At 45.5% G+C, this 16219-nt stretch overlaps 1 protein-coding gene across 5 annotated transcripts in view; it reads left to right on the top strand.

The window, feature by feature from the left end:
- The window catches only part of USP20 (ubiquitin specific peptidase 20), a 5014215-nt gene that overhangs the window by 1252046 nt on the left and 3745950 nt on the right, over positions 1-16219 (top strand). For all 5 annotated transcript variants that reach the window (XM_044058629.1, XM_044058630.1, XM_044058628.1 and 2 more), the window contains exon 9: positions 14149-14227. In XM_044058629.1, the coding sequence (XP_043914564.1) occupies positions 14149-14227 (79 nt within the window). The remainder of the gene's footprint in view (positions 1-14148; positions 14228-16219) is intronic.

Raw genomic sequence — 16219 nt, 5'->3', positions numbered from 1 at the left:
AGTCACCGGTCCTCTTCACACTCCTCTCGATCCTCCAGACTTTCGGATCACCACGTGGAGAGAGTGGTCAGCAGGCTCCTCAAGTCACAGGTACTTGCTAAATTACTCTCGAGCCCAGCCCATAAGGATTTGGCTCCTTCGGCCCTACCAACTTCTCCATCGATTCCTCCTCAGACTCTCTTGAGCTCGAAGCCGGAGTGCATGGAAGTTGTGGTGGAACTGTCAGCTCCGGTTTCTTTTCCCTTATCTGTTCCGACAACCGCTCTGATCTCCTCAATGTCTCAGTCTGTTGAGAGGTCTGGCCACCAAAGCTCTCTTACCAGCTCTGAGGGGGGAAGTGGCATGAGACCCTTGTCCGACCCCACTCTCCCTCTTGGAGCTTCGGCACAGGTGAGCTTGGCTCCTACATCAGCCTCGGAGCCTTCGCTCCTGGTTTGAAGGAGATCTCTGGGCTCTTCGGAGCCAGAGGCTCCTTTGACTCGGGACCATGGCACCCTCGAGGTGATGAGCATGCTGTCTCCTGAGACTGTGCCACCCTCTGCTCCATTGGCTCCTTCTCCCTCGGTGCCTCTGCCTGCCTTTGTCCTTCCTCCTGCCAAGCATAGGAAACCTGTGCCCCAGGACGCCCCACTGGGTGACCCCACTTCTTCCGAAACCTCCCCCAAACATTTGGAGGAGGTTCCCTGGAAGAAGAAGTGTAAGAGGAAGCATCTAGACTCCCCTGAGTCTATCACTTTGGATATGGACTTGGATGAGTCAGAAGGGCCCCCACGGTCCACCTCCGAGGATGTCTCATTTTCAGACATCCTGGAAATCCTTAGACAGAGGGGTGGCTGAAAGTCCCTAGCCCCTTCTGAGGACAAGTCCATATACCTGGATGCATTTGTTTCCTGACCCTCCACCTTTTGGGTGTCTCCGCCTTTTGACCCACTTTTGTCTGCAGTGAATTGAAAGGCGTGGAGCGCTCCAGAGACCATGGAATCTGTTCCGAGGAGAACTAACAAATTTATTACAGCTCCAGAAGATAAGTCTTTTCTCTCCAAGGGAGTACCTGTTGATGCCATGGTGGTGGCAGCAGCCACCAAGAAGGAACTTGCAGAAACTTCATCTGTCCATCCGCCGAACAAAGAGTCTCATACAATGGACAGGTATGGGAAGCATATGTTTTCTTCAGCGACTTTTACTCTCAGATCGCTGAATTACTTGTCACATTTCACTCGACTTCAGAGGGATCTCCTGAAGGAGCTAGGAGATAGCCTGCAAGATCATACAGCTGAGGGAGTTGCGAACAGGGCAGCTTCCCAGCTTGCGACCTTGACCTCCGTGGTAAACTCCTCCATGAGGCTCATTTCTTATGTGGCAAATGGAGCGAGTAGGGCAGGAGGTACCGGAGTAGCACACTCCTGGATGCCCCTTTGTCAATTTGCAGAACCCTTTAAGTCTTCATTCACCAACATTCCCTTTGATGGCTTGTCCTTGTTCGGGCCTCAGGTAAAAGAGACTCTCAACAGGTGTGAACAGCATGGCAAGACTCTTTCTGCCAAAGGGGTCCATTTTTTCAGTCCATCTAGACCCTGTCCTAAGGGTCCAAAGATTGCAAAAATGTGGTTCTGAAAATCCCAGGGATCTTTGCCTGACTTTTCCCCCAGAGCAGAGGGGGAAACAACAATGGAAGATGCCACCATTGTGGAAGAGGGGGTCCGCAACAGCAGGGTGACAGAGATACTTTCTCTGCTAGGGCCTTCCAGCACTCCTGGAGAGAGGCCTGGCTGTCCACCTCTAGAGGCAGTCAGGGGCAGACTATCACTGTATCCAGCAGCCTGACAATCTATCGCGAGAGAAACATGGGTACTGTCGATAATATCCAGGGGTTACAAAATTCCCTTTTCACCCCCCCCCCCCAAAAGACAAACATTCTATTCCAGATGTTACACCTAGTCTTTGGGATCATGCAAGCAATCCTAGAAGTTCAAAGATTGCTAGAAAAAAGAGCTGTCCAGGAAGTCCCCACAGATCAAATCGGATCTGGAACTTACTCAAGGTTCTTTTTAGTTCCAACAAAGACAGGGGACTGGAGACCGATCTTGGATCTCAGCAAGCTAAACCAATCGGTAAAAAAGACAAAGTTCTGGATGGTGACACTGCAGTTCATTCTTCCCTTCTTGGGTCAGGACAATTGGACGTGCTCCATAGATCTCCAGGACGCATACTACCATATAAAAATGGACAGGCAATCCAGGAGATTCCTACGCTTCCGGCTGGGAGCCAGTCATTATCATTTCAGAGCCCTGCCCTTTGGTCTCACCACAGCCCCCAGGGTGTTTACCAAGTGTATGGCAGTGCTCACGGCTCACCTGAGACATCTAGGATTCCAGGTGTTTCCATATCTAGATGACTGGCTCCTCACTGCTACCACTGAGCATCAACTAGTCAAGGCATGGGACTACACAACCCAAACTTGTTCCCAGTTAGGCATCACAATAAACTACAAAAAATCTGCCTTGTTGCCTTCTCAGTCTGTTACCTTTATAGGGGAAGACTTAAATACAAGACGCATGATAGCAAAACTCCCTCTAGACAGGTTGTCAGCTATTCATCAACAAGTTTCTTTTCTCATAAACAAGATGAGAGTTCAGGCAAGACGAGTCTTACAAGTACTGGGTTCAATGGCTGCAACTATTATGCTAGTTCCTTTAGCACGCTTCCACATGCGGATTCTACAGTAGCTTCTTTTCGCTCAGTGGTCTTTCTAGGAATTGCCAATATCACACATGATCTTGATCATGGAATTTTGCAAAAAGGACCTATTATGGTGGCTGGTCTCCCCCCCAGGTGACTCTGGGCAGACCCTTTCTGACCTGCATCCGGTAGCCACAGTGACCACTGACACTTCCCAGATAGGGTGGGGGAGGCATTATCTGGGCAGACTATCCAAGGAATGTGGCAACCTCACTAGTACCATTTACACATCAGTGTTCTAGAGATAAGAGCGATGCTTCTGGCGATGCAAGCACTTCAAGACTCTCTACCTACAGGAACCATTGCAATCCAGACAGACGATGTATCATTGGTATGGTACATCAACAAGCAGGGCGGAACCAGATCCTACCCCTTGTGCCGAGAGGCACTTTGAGTATGGTAGTGGGCAATGTCTTAGCAACATTTTCTGATTGCAACGCACATTACTGGAAAATCCAGTGTGATAGCGGACAGGCTCAGCAGGGCTATCCTCATGCCTCACGAGTGGTCCCTGAAGTAAGAAGTTGCGGACTTGATTTTCCACAAATGGGGCCAGCCATGCTGTGATCTTTTTGCCACTCACCTAAACAACAAATGCAGCAGCTACTTTGCCCTAGTTCCCCCACTGGGACAGTCACCCAGGGATGCACTTGTTCACGATTGGACTACGGGACTACTATACGCCTTTTCACCCTTCCCTCTCATTCCAAAGGTACTTCAGAAAGCAAAATCTTTGGGTTGCAAACTCATCCTCATTGCTCCTTACTGGCCTCGTCAGATATGGTTTCCGTTTTTTTGCCATCACCTTCAACTGGAGCCCTGGATACTGGACCCAGTTCCGGACCTCCTGACGCATCAGTCAGGCGGGCTTCACCCATCCCTTCAAACTCTCAAGCTGACTGCTTGATTACTCCACTTCCAGTCATAGCCAGGCTCCCAAACATTTCCCCTGCTGTACAACACATACTAGTGTCCTCCCACAAGCCCACTACTAGGAGGATTTACACTAGCAAATGGATAAGGTTCTCTTACTGGGCCCAAAAGTAATAACATTGACCTTTTTATGGCTCCAGTTCACAAGATTCTTGACTTTATGGCCGAAACCTTCAAAAAAGGGGCAGCTGCAGCTACTATTAGGGTCCAGCTGGCTGCAATCTCCAATTTTCATTTAGGAGACTTGGGTTCATACACTATGTCCCATAAGTTGTGCAGAGCATTCTTACAGGGTACGACAATTTTACGGCCCCCGGTAAGAGAACCTCCCTCTCCTGGGACCTAAACTTGGTTTTAGCTTTAATGATTTTGCCCCCTTTTGAACCAACAGCTTCTTGCCCCTTGAAGTTTCTATCTTGGAAAACCCTCTTCATGATTGCTATAACCTCAGCTAGACTGGTTTCTGAATTTTACATACTTTGTCTGTTCGTCCACTATATCTCATTTTTCACAAAGACAGAGTTTCTCTAAGGACCAATCCTTTCTTGCCAAAGTTTGGTTCTGAGTATAACTTAAATCAGTCATTTGAGCTTCCTGTGTTCTTTCCCAATTATGGCAACAAGACAGAGTATAGATTCCACCAATTGGATGTTCATAGACAGTTAAAGTTTTATTTACACAGGACCAAAGACCTCAGAAAATCAGACCAATTGTTCATATCCTTTGGTGACAATAAGCAAGGTTATCCAGTTTCTAAAGTGACTTTATCAAAATGGCTATCAGACACAATCACTTATTCATATGGTTTGCATAAAAAAGTCACTTCCAGGAAGACCCAGAGGACATTCAACCAGGGCCTTAGCCGCCTCTGTTGCCTTCCAAGCTAAATTGCCTTTAGATTCAATCCGTGCAGTAGCACATTGGGCAAATCCTCATACCTTTATCTCTCATTACAAAGTGGATGTGGTCTCCCAGAATAGGGCATCCTTTGGTTCCACGGTCCTGTTTGTTCCAGTGAGCCATCCAAGTATCAGTTGTTGGGGACGTGGTCCCAACCAGCAAGAATGAAGGCGAGATGGGACAACATAACATAAAGAAGTTATGAAGAATGAAGGCGAGATGGGACAACATAACATAAAGAAGTTATGTACCTACCATAACGTTCCATGTTTGTTGTCCTTTATCTCACCTTCCTTCTTGCGTCCCCCCCTCCTTCCCCCCTTCCTGGAGGTTTGAGAGGAGTTCTATATTGGTTACACTGGCTGAGTTTCCTGCTGACATACCAGGTTAGTTAACCATACATCTGAAGTAGTTTACTTCATTTGGTCTTCAACCTGTGGGATACCGTATCTATATAGGATCTAAGCTGGAAATTTCACTAGCATCTGCTCTGAGCTTCAAGCTTCTCCCCTTACACATAATACACCTCCACTACCTTCCAACCCCCAGATTTCGTTTGCCATGGCTTGTTGAAGCATCATGTTCTCCTGAGCTCCAAGTAGTGAGTGGGTTTTCTGCTTTTAAGCAGCTTTTTTCTCTGAAAAATTAGTATAAGTGTTTTAGTGTAGGTTCCATTTTCTCTTCCCCTCACTGGTGTGTCATGTAATTGAACCTTTATTGTAGTTTAGCATTAGTTTGTTAGTGTGCTTTGCTCCCCCTCCCCCCTCAGTATGTTCTGTGTGACTTGAGTGTGTGGTGAGTGGTTGAGTGGGAAAACTGGTATTTTTTCTCTCCTTTTTTCCCTGTCTCCTGTTTGATTGGCTGGATTGAAGCATGGCTGATAAGCCTGCGTTCAAAAGGTGCACTGAGTGTGGCCATAAATTGTCTCCTGCAGATGGCCACACTCTTTGTGTAGTGTGCCTGGGCGTTGCCCATCTAAATACTAACTGCTGTATATCCATGGGTTTTAACCCACATGCAATCAAGGACAGGAAGGCTAAGTTGGTCCTGAAAGGCCTTCTTCCCACTTCTGAGGCGGTTGCCTCGTCCTCTGCTTTGGTCACAGTGGCAGCTGTCGCCACCTCTCCTTCCTCTCTTGCCCTTGCTTCTCCTCCCTCCCAGGCTGGGACTCAACCTCCCGTTTCAAAGCCTGTGGAAGTGGAGCGGAAAAGGGGCCATAGAGAAGGAGAGAGAGCCAAAATCCCACAGACCAGACAAACGTACGAGATCCCAGGACCTTCTTTCTCCTGACAAAAGTCCACCTAGAATCCGTGACTCCCCTCGGCTTCGATCTCCGGGATTTTTCCCGGAGCCGGAAGAGACACGTTCTCCATCTAGGGCATCAGTTCCTCGACCTGCAAGGTCAGAGTCCATGGCCTCGTTGAGGTCCACTTGGAGCTTATCAGAAGTTGACATGGATAAAATGATGAGTTTCATTCGTACTCAGATCCAGATGGGGGTCTTGTCAACCCCCTCTCCGTCTGGAGATGGGAGCTCGCTTCCTTTTTTTACACCGATTTCTCCTTCTCCAATCCGTCCACCGGGTTCGGAGTACTCTGATCCAAGGATGGCCCTAGTCGGGGGCTTGGCGCAGATGGTACCTGCTTCCTCGATGCCGACAGCTGCCTGCAGCGTGTTGGATCTGACCAGTTTTGATCCAAGCGGCTCTCGGAACCAGAGCTTGGGTGTCGGATCCAAGGGAGCCGAACTTTTTTCATCTGCTCCGGCTTTGTTGGGCCAAGTTCCTTCCCTCAGAGCTCCATCCAGTTCGGCCCGGCTCCGATTCTCACATTGGATTTGGGGAGACAGGCTTCCTTATTGGTCTCCCAGGAGGTTCCGTGTCCCTCTGTGTTCAACGTGGTAGAAAGGGTTCTCTCTGCCAGATCGAGATCTTTGACTATCCCCTCAGACTCCGCCCCGACCCCCTCGGCTCTATCTACGAATCCCATCATTTTACCAGAGGGACAGCCTGTGCTCGAGGAGCGCCAGAATGTTCTCCCTGAGGAACAAGTGGCTTGTGAGTTCCCCCCTGGAGAGCACCAACGGAGACATGCCTTGCAAGCATACATTTAAGAGATGGGCACTTGGACTTCCCTGAGTCCCTCACCGAGGACATGGATTTGGATGATGGGGAAGGTTCCCCCAGGTCACCTCCCAAGGATGTCTCCTTTGGAGAAATTATGGAAATCCTTAGTCAACGGAGAGGTTGGTCTGCCCCCAAACCTTCTTCTGACGAGCCCGTGTTCATGGAGGCTTTTGGCACGGGCCCATCTACTTCCTGGGTGTCCCTTCCCGCAGATCCCCTGGTGGACCTGGTCACCTCGCAGGCCTGGAAGGAGCAGGACACTGTGGAACCAATCCCTAAACATCCTGATAAGATCTTAAGTCCACCATCAGATAGGCCAGCATGGAGCAAGGGCTCCCCTATAGACACTATGCTGGTAGCAGCAGCCACAAAGAAGGAACTAGTCCAAGAGAGTTCCTCTCTTTGTCCTCCTGACCGAGAGTCGCGGATGATGGACCGCTTAGGGAAGCGGGTTATGCGTCAGCAACCTTTTCTGTTATGGCGCTGAACTACCTGGCCCACGTCACAAGACTCCAGCGTGACCTGGTCAAGGGGCTGGCTGAGTCTGCCCCTAAGTTCATGTTGCAGGAGGACAGGGACTCATTCTCCGCAAGCATGGCCACTTTGAAAGCAGTCTCCAACACGTCCATGTGACTCTTCTCACATGCTACCGCTCCTTCAGTAGCATGTGACTCCTCTCACATGCTACTGAAGGAGCGGCTAGGGTGGCTGGGTCCGGCGTGTCCATGAAGCGCAACGCCTGGCTCAGACTATGTCAGTTTTTGCAACCTTTCATGGTGTCTTTTGCCAATGCCCCTTATGATGGCTCTACTGTCTTTGGTAAGACCGTCCGAGAGTCGTTAGTCCAGAATGAGAAGGACGGGAAGACACTGTCTGCCGTTGGAATCTGCTTCTTGAACCCTCAAAGATCCTTTACCTGGAATCAGAGAGGGCAAAAGAAGATGTGGCTCCAGAAGTCGTAGTATTCCTGTGACACTCAGGGCTCTTCTTCCCCCAGAGGCAGAGGGGGACAGAATGGATGCCGGCCCAGAGGCAGAGGGGGTCCAAGGAATTTTGGTTGTCGAGAACTTTTGTCAGACAGCAACCCTGAGGGGTTGCCCGACTGCTCTACTCTGGAATCAGTCGCGGGACGATTGTCATTGCACCTGGCGGCATGTGAGTCCATAACATCAGACAGCTGGGTGCTTCAGATCATATCCAGCGGATACTCTGTCCCCTTTGTGGTTCCTCCCAAACACCTCCTGGACGTACCACCCACACAAAGGGAGGCAGCAGCACAGCCAAGCTGCTAGAAAAACGAGCCGTCGAACCTGTCCCCCCAGACCAGTCCGGATCAGGCTTCTACTCCAGGTTCTTTTTGTGCCAAAGAAAATGGGGGACTTAAGGCCCGTTCTGGAACTCTCTGCCCTGAACCTGTCAGTTGCCAAAGAAAAATTCCAGATGGTCACACTACATTCCATCATGCCGTACCTACAAGAGAGCGACTGGATGTGCTCGTTAGACCTTCAGGATTCCTACTATCACATAAAGATGCACAGAAGCTCCAGGAGGTTCCTCCGCTTTCAGTTAGGAGTCAGTTACCAATTTCGAGCCCTACCCTTTGGTCTCACCACAGCCCTCAGGGTGTTCACCAAAGTGATGGTGGTAGTAGCGGCTCACCTGAGGCTTCAGGGGATTCAAGTATATCCATACCTGGACGATTGGCTCCTCACTGCCCCCACCAGGCATCTACTTTTTCAAACCAGGGATTATTTCTTAAAGCTTGCCTTGCATTTGGGGATCACAATCAACGCATCCATATCACTTCTAAATCCTGTCCAGGTAATAGAGTACATTGGGGCAAGGATAGACACCTTTCAATTCAAAATCTTCCTGACCTCAGAGAGAGAACAAAACTTGAGGATGCATGTTTCTCTGATCTACCATTCTCATCTTCCATCGGCAGAATCCAGTGTTGAGGGCCTTAGGCTCAATGGCAGCGACCATAATGCTTCTTCCATGCGCCCGGTTACATATGAGAATTCAACAGTGGACACTAGCGGTACAGTGGTCCCTGTTGAAACTTCCATTATCATATACAGTACAACTCAGTCGAGTCTGTCGCTCATCCCTTCTGTGTTGGATTTGCTCTCCGGAGATTTTGGAGGAATGACCCTTTGTTTCAGCCTCTGTCCAAGCCACAGTGACCACGGACGCCTCCCAACTTGTGTGGGGGAGGGGCATTGTTTGGGCAGGATAGTCCAAGGCCTGTAGTCCCCTGTAGAGACCAGCTTGCACATAAACGTTCTAGAGATGAGGGTGGTTATTTTGGCGTTGCAGGCCCTTCATGCTTTTCTTCCTCTGGGAGCCATTGCAATTCAGTCAGACAACATGTCAGTGGTCTGGTACATCAACAAACAGGAAGAGACCAGATCTTACCCCCTTTGTTGCGAGGCCATGAGAGTGTGGGAATGGATGATCTCCACTGGTCGTTTTCTCATAGCAACGCATATTCTGGGATGGTCCAACATTCTAGTGGACAGGTTGTCTGACTATTCTGATACTTTACGAGTGGTCTCTGAATCTTTCGATAGCTGAGCAGATCTTTCTGGAGTGGGGTCAGCCTTGCTGCGATCTCTTCGCATCTCTTTCCAATGCGAAGTGCAGCGAGTTTTTTGCTCTGAACCCCCTGCTGGGGGAGTCCCCCAGAGATGCTCTAGTCCATGTTTGGCCTCCTGGTCTTCTGTATGCTTACCCTCCAGTGCCTCTTATTTCGAGGTTTCTACAGAAAGGTCATCGACTGGGGAGCAAAGTAATCCTCATTACCCTGTTTTGGCCTCGGCAGGTATGGTTTCCCTTCCTTTTGTCTCACCTTCTGACTCCCCCCTGGGTCTTGGATCCCATTCAGGATCTGATTTCACACCCATCGGGGGTTCCTCATCCAAAACTGGACAGTTTCAAGCTCACAGCTTGGCTGCTCCAGTTCCCATGATCACTAGGACTCCTGGATTATCCTCTTCAGTTAGGTCTCTTCTGGTGGCTGCTTATAAGTCTTCAGCCAGGAAGGTTTACTGCAGCAAATGGAAATGCTTTTCCTTTTGGGCTTCTCAAAGGAGTTTAGATCCCTTCACGGCTCCGATTTCTGCCATTCTTGATTTCCTAGCTGATATTTTTCAACAGGGAGCTAGTTCTTCTACTGTCAGATTTCAATTGGCTGCCATTTCTCATTTTCATGTAAGTGAGGATTCTGCCTCACTGGCCTCCTCCAGACTGTGTAAAGCCTTTATCAAAGGGACCTTCCTGTTACACCCCCCGGTCAAGGAACCTGTTCCCCCATGGGACCTTACTATGGTTCTTCAAGCTTTGTTCGCTCCGCCTTTTGAACCTGGTGCAACCACAGATCTAAAATTCTTCTCTTGGAAAACAGCATTCCTGGTGGCTTTCACTTCTGCTAAAAGAGTTTCAGAACTGCAAGCTTTATCCATCAAAGTTCCGTATATGATTTTCCATAAAGATAGGGTTTCCCTTCGGACCAATCCATCCTTTCTTCCTAAGGTGGCATCTCAAGTTAATATCAGTCAAACCAATAATTTACCTGTCTTCTTTCCTAACTTTGCTAACAAACTGGAATACAAACTCCACTTGTTGAATGTTCATAGACAGTTACGATTTTATTTACACAGGACCAAAAACTTCCGTAAATCCAATCAGCTGACTGTGTCCTTCTATAAACCCTTTTTGGGTAAACCTATCTCCAAGGTCACTATTGCTAGGTGGATTTCCTTATGCATCCTTCAGGTCTATAAGGACAAAGGTATGTCTTCTCCGAGTCAGGTGAAAGCTCATTCCACTAGTTCCATGGGTACTTCTTTGGCCTTTTGATCTGGAGTCTCATTGGATGATACTTGTTCTGCAGCTACTTGGTCTTCATCTCATACCTTTATTTCTCACTACAAATTGGATTTGACTTCTAGAAGGAGAGCATCCTTTGGTTCCGCGGTGCTTCGGAATATCCTTCCATGAGGGTCACCCAGGAGTTTAGTAGCTGGGGACTCTGATCCACAGGTTGAAGACCAAATGAAGTAAACTACTTCAGATAAAGACCATAATGCTTCTTCCATGCGCCCGGTTACATATGAGAATTCTACAGTGGACACTAGCAGTACAGTGGTCCCTGTTGGAACTTCCATTATCATATACAGTACAACTCAGTCGAGTCTGTCACCATAACATTTCATCTCAGTAGTTCTACTTCATTTGTCTTCAACCATCCCTCCCTCCTTCCCCCTGACCTTGTCATGTGAACAGCCTGCGGATTGCAGTTGTAGGTCATAAAGTATTTTTCGGGTTGGGTTATCAGTATAAGGGTCAGCAAACTCGATCTGGGGGTTGGAAGGTAGTGAAGGTGTATTACGGGTAAGGGGAGGAGCTTGGAGCTCGAAGCAGATGCTAGTGAAATTGCCGGCTTGGATCTGATACGGATCCGGTATCCCACAGGTTGAAGATAAATAAAGTAGAACTACTCAGATGGAGCGTTTTGGTGAGTACATAACTTCTTTATTGTCTTTTCCTCTTTCATTCCTACCTTGATGTATAGGTAGTAAAAAAGTTGTGTTTTACTATGTATGTCTAGTGTGGGCTATTACAAACGAGATCTGGGAAGCTGCCACTAGGCATGTTGGGACAAGGGTTAGCTTCGAGCCAGTTAAAGCTCTCTAGCTGTAGTATATCGGATGAGTCAGAGCCAAGGATCGGCTCCGAACCCAACCAGCAAGAAGGAAGGTGAGATGAGGGACAACAAACATGGAATGTTATGGTAGGTACATGACTTCTTTTTTCTTTTCCCTCATTCCAAACGTCCTGTTGAAAATAAAACAAGTTGCTAACAAAATCATGTTGGTGACTCCCTTTTGGCTGACAGCATTGATTCCCTCTTCTGCGTTTAGCCAAGGGAAATCATCATGTATTACCTTCTCACACAAGATAAGGGATCTCTCATTCATCCCCACATGTCTACTCTTCAGCTGACACTATGGGTGATAGGATTTTGATTCCACATAGACTCCTTTTTTTTCTGAGGACATGCTTAGAGTCCTGCAGGAAGTCAGGAAACCCACTACTATGAAATCCTACTTATCTAAATGGAAGTTTTCTGTATGGTGTCTTTCTTGTAACCTGGATCCACTTTTTTTGGATGTTGTTTTGGTTCTCTGTTGTCTGTATGAACTGCTCAGTACTGGGTTGGCTTATTCTTCTATTAAGACCTTTGTCTGCCTTTATCACCTCCTTCAGAGTCTAGATTTGAAGCTAAGCAATTCAATTCCTTAAAGGTGTCCTGCATATTAGGCCGCACAGGAAGCCTGTTCCTCCTCCCTGAATCTTAATTTTGTTTTAGAAAAATTGACACTGGCTCCTTTTGAGCCTACAGCTTCAGCTTCCTTGCAACATTGCTCTTGGAAGACTGTTCTTCCGTTAGCCCTTACTTCTGCCAGACTAGTGTCTGAGCTTCAGGACCTTATGGTTTATCCTCCTTTTTTGGTGTTTCATAAGGACAGGGTGTCCCTTCATACTAATCCTTCTTTTATGCCCAATATGGTGAATGAATTTTACCTTAATCAATCTATTAATTTGCCCACTTTTTCCCTTCTTTACTATCTGCTAGTGAGAAGGTGCTCCACGTGTTGGATGTGCATAAACAACTCAGATTTTATTTAGTTAAGACCAAGAATTTTTGTAAATTTGATCAGCCCTTTGTTTTCATCCTAGTTCGTTAGGACTGGCTGTGTCCAAGCAAGACTATTTCTTATTGCATTTCTAAAGCTATTTCTTTGTTATTCATTTCATGGTAAGAGCCTTCCTTTCTTCTAACGTCAAGACTCATTATACTAGATCTGTGGTTTCTTCTGGTGCTTTTTTTCAAGGTTTGGATGCTAACTCTATTCTTGAGGCACCTGGACTTCTGTGCATACATTTACCAAGCACTGCAAGTTAGATCGAATTTCTAGAGCTGGTTTTGCTAGGGCCATCCTTCTTGGGTTCCTAGAGAGCTCTGCTGGTCCTTCCTTTTCCCTGAGCTTTGGCAGTCTCACTATTGTAATGAATACTGCAACAGTGAAATGGAAGGACAATAGTACAGTTGTGCAAGGTCTTACCATAATGGCAGATGTCCTCTTCACTGTTGTAATATTCACTCCCACCATCCTCCCACTGGACCTTTTCTCTTCTGGATATACTGAGTACCTTTTTTCTCCTTGGACTGGCATGTCTCCTGGGGCTCTCACTTCTGAGGATGGTACATCCAGATGTCACCTTTATGCCGTATGCTACGAGGAGCATACGTGTAACATATGGCATACCTTAAAGCAATCTAAAGGCTTTGTTATACTCGCCGGATGTCAGGCTGCCCTTGGCAGGGGATCCTTATTGTAATGAATACTGCAGCAGTGAAGAGAAGGACATCTACCATTATGGTAAGATCTTATACAACTGTAATTTCCTGTGGTACAGGGTTTCATTCCTTTAGCCCTCATTTTGAGCAAGTCATTTGACCAGAAGGTGCTTGGGAGTAACTGAATTTGGGCTAGGCTCTTAAATGTTCCCCCAGACTACAAACCTAGTAACTACCTATGAGCGTCACTGTATTATTCAGGGGGAGATGTTGTATTGTATTTAGAAGTATGCAGAATGTGATTTTCAATTGTTGTGGAAAGACTTTAGCAAACAAAATTGTTGTTTCAGTTGCCCTGGTTATAAATGGTTCAGTGTAAACCTTTGTCTTTAAGTTCTGAAATGTATTTGTTTGTTTATACAAAAGTGTTTTCCTCTTGTAGTTAAAATCCCACCATGTTACATAAGCAGCTTGTTTTGTGTCTACACATGATTCTGAAATATACCTAGTTGTAATGCACACTTTTACTACATATTGCAATGTTTTCATATTTTGTTACAAATTCAGGATTTACTTTAATATTCCTTTTCAGTTTTGTTTGAAACTAGTTATGGTACACATTACATGTTGGTGATCTAACAAGTTCCATTAAGGTTATGTATGATGCTGTTTGCAAGTGATAGCTTTGTTAAATGAGAGAGAATACTCGGTACTGTTAGGTATGTCTTTTTACCTCATACACCCCCTTCAGCTGTAGTGATGCACATTGTGAGGCTGATGTATTCCTTGAATCATAAGTCATCTGTAATCCATTTATTCCAGAATTACATTTACGTGATTCCTAACACTTTGAACAGTGTGTCAACTCTCTGTACTGTGCTTTGCCCATACCTTCTTTAGTTTAATGGAAGAAATTAGTTTCCACTGCTCTGGCACATCTGCTTAATGATTCAGCAGTTGCATTAGTACAGGTTTAGAACTTCATCACCCTGTTGACATTTGTATTTCGAAGAAGGTAATCCATAAAGTTATTTAAAATATCTGAAAATTTTGTGACACTTGCTTTTTTCCTTCCAAATATTAGCCCAAGCTATGTAGCACCGACAAGCCTGTTCCATGGAATCAAACTGGTGAATCCTATGTTTCGAGGCTATGCACAACAGGTATGGTATATGTAGAAAACATATATTTTTTTAATGGGCTTTGTGACTATATGATATTATTTTTATAGCTGTTTAATGCTTAGAGTTTTGTAAAACAACACTGTGATTATTTGTAGTTCTGCATTTTCTGAATGATTGTAATTATGCAAAAAATATGCATTGAAGCCAAGCAGTTACAAATGGCTGCGGTCAAACAAGCTTGTACTATTTGTAATCCATTAGAGGGAGATGAAAATATTGGCTGCATAAACAAGACTTGATGTAATATTTTATTTATTTTATTTTCATTTGTTAAATGGCATAGAGCGCAGATTCTAATGAATCTTTGTCAGGCTCTGCATGGGACATTGCAGGAGGCAGAAGTTAAAGTTGGCATTTTCAAATGCATGAATGTGTTACAAGTAAGCGGTCAGCACTTTAAACATGCACTTCTAAAAGAACACCAAAATGGCAGAAGTCTGTATTTAAATCATAAGACAACTCTCATAATTGGCTCAAAATGCAGCATACACAGTAAAAGTTCAATATATACAGTTAGGTACACAGAGGGACAGGGGAAAGAAATTAAAAGAGAAAAGAAAGTTAAGTTAGAGTGAAAGGAGTGGGGTAGATGACAAATTCATGAGTTGAGTAATAGATTCTCTTTTTTCCATACTACATATAATGCAGAGGGAGGGGAGTAGATTTAAGGTATTCTGGCTCCTGTATTTCAGTTAAAGAAAGCTTCACAGTTCAAGCTTTTTATGCTGGTTATGGAAGGCTACTTTGGAAGGCTTTGATTGTATCTTTAGTGGGAAGGATTCTTATAAGTGGGGGGGGGTTATGAATTTGTGGTCAATACTATGAAGTCTGTTCCTAGGGGTAAGTAAGATGAGGGGGGTTGTGGGACTCTGATCTTGGGCTATAGGTTAATCATGTGGCAAAAAATAAAGGTTTGTATGTTAAAAGTTTATAGTTGGTGGAATAAAGAGTATGATGCATCTTTATTTAGAGGCTGTTTTGCCTTTGCCATCACTGCAGTGATGTTCTCTATTGGAACCAGCAAACTGAATATGTAGATACTGTTAGATGTGGTTTGGAGGGGGGGGGGGGGCACACTTTTTTTCTTGGAAGCGTGAGCTGTGACTGTGAGACCATATACTAGGTGTGCCATCAGAATTACTTTGCCTTTGGGTGATGTAGTAGCAGGGAATAGAAAGTGTGGGATCTTTTTTAGACCAGAAAAGTAGTGAATTGACTTTTAATCTGGTGATGGAGATTATGCTGTTGAAAGGTTAGGTTTGGTTAAGCTATTCACTTTGGTATTTGAAGCGAGTGGTTGATAATCAGTTGGTTCTCTGCTGCAGTATCCTTAGCTAAATGCATTATATCCCCTATGGATGTAACAGCCGTCCATCTCCCAAAGCTTAAAGGCACTTCCCATGCACCTAAACCATTGAGTCATCTTGAGCTAATCTAGTTAAAAAAGTAACTTGGGCACCAAGCCCTTCAAAGCTGTCCTGCTGTCAAAGAGTGCTCTTCTTTAAGGCTTTCGACAATCAACAGTATGCTAAAGGTTTCCATTGCTGTAAAAATAAGTTCCTTTGGGAAAAAAACTTCAAACATTTGTTTTTTGACAGAAAACTTTTTTCATGTTAAAAATATTTTTTTAAGATAGTCAAAAGTGTTTTTTTATTGACTGTCATGTGACTTTTAGTAACTTTTAAACAGGAGCATTACTTTTTACTTTTGTGGAAGAAAAGTTGTTGTTGTTCAAATAAATTTAAAAATGCTTTTTTTCCCTGATAAAATGTGTGTTATTTTACTTTTGGGGGGTGGATTAAGTGTTTAGAATGTTTTTGGCTGTTTTAGGTGGAAAAAGTTACATTTTGAACATACTACCAGTTCCTCAGCTTTTTCTTCTTCCAAACAAAACAAAAATAAACAGCCTTTGCCACTACAGCAGGTTACTAAACTGCCTCAATCACTGATGAGTGTCTCTGCCGTGACCAT

The sequence above is a fragment of the Protopterus annectens genome, chromosome 16.part0, assembly GCF_019279795.1.
Source record: "Protopterus annectens isolate FY-2018-M chromosome 16.part0, PAN1.0, whole genome shotgun sequence".
Lineage (NCBI taxonomy): Eukaryota > Metazoa > Chordata > Ceratodontiformes > Protopteridae > Protopterus > Protopterus annectens.
This window is presented reverse-complemented; position numbering and strand designations above follow the sequence as displayed.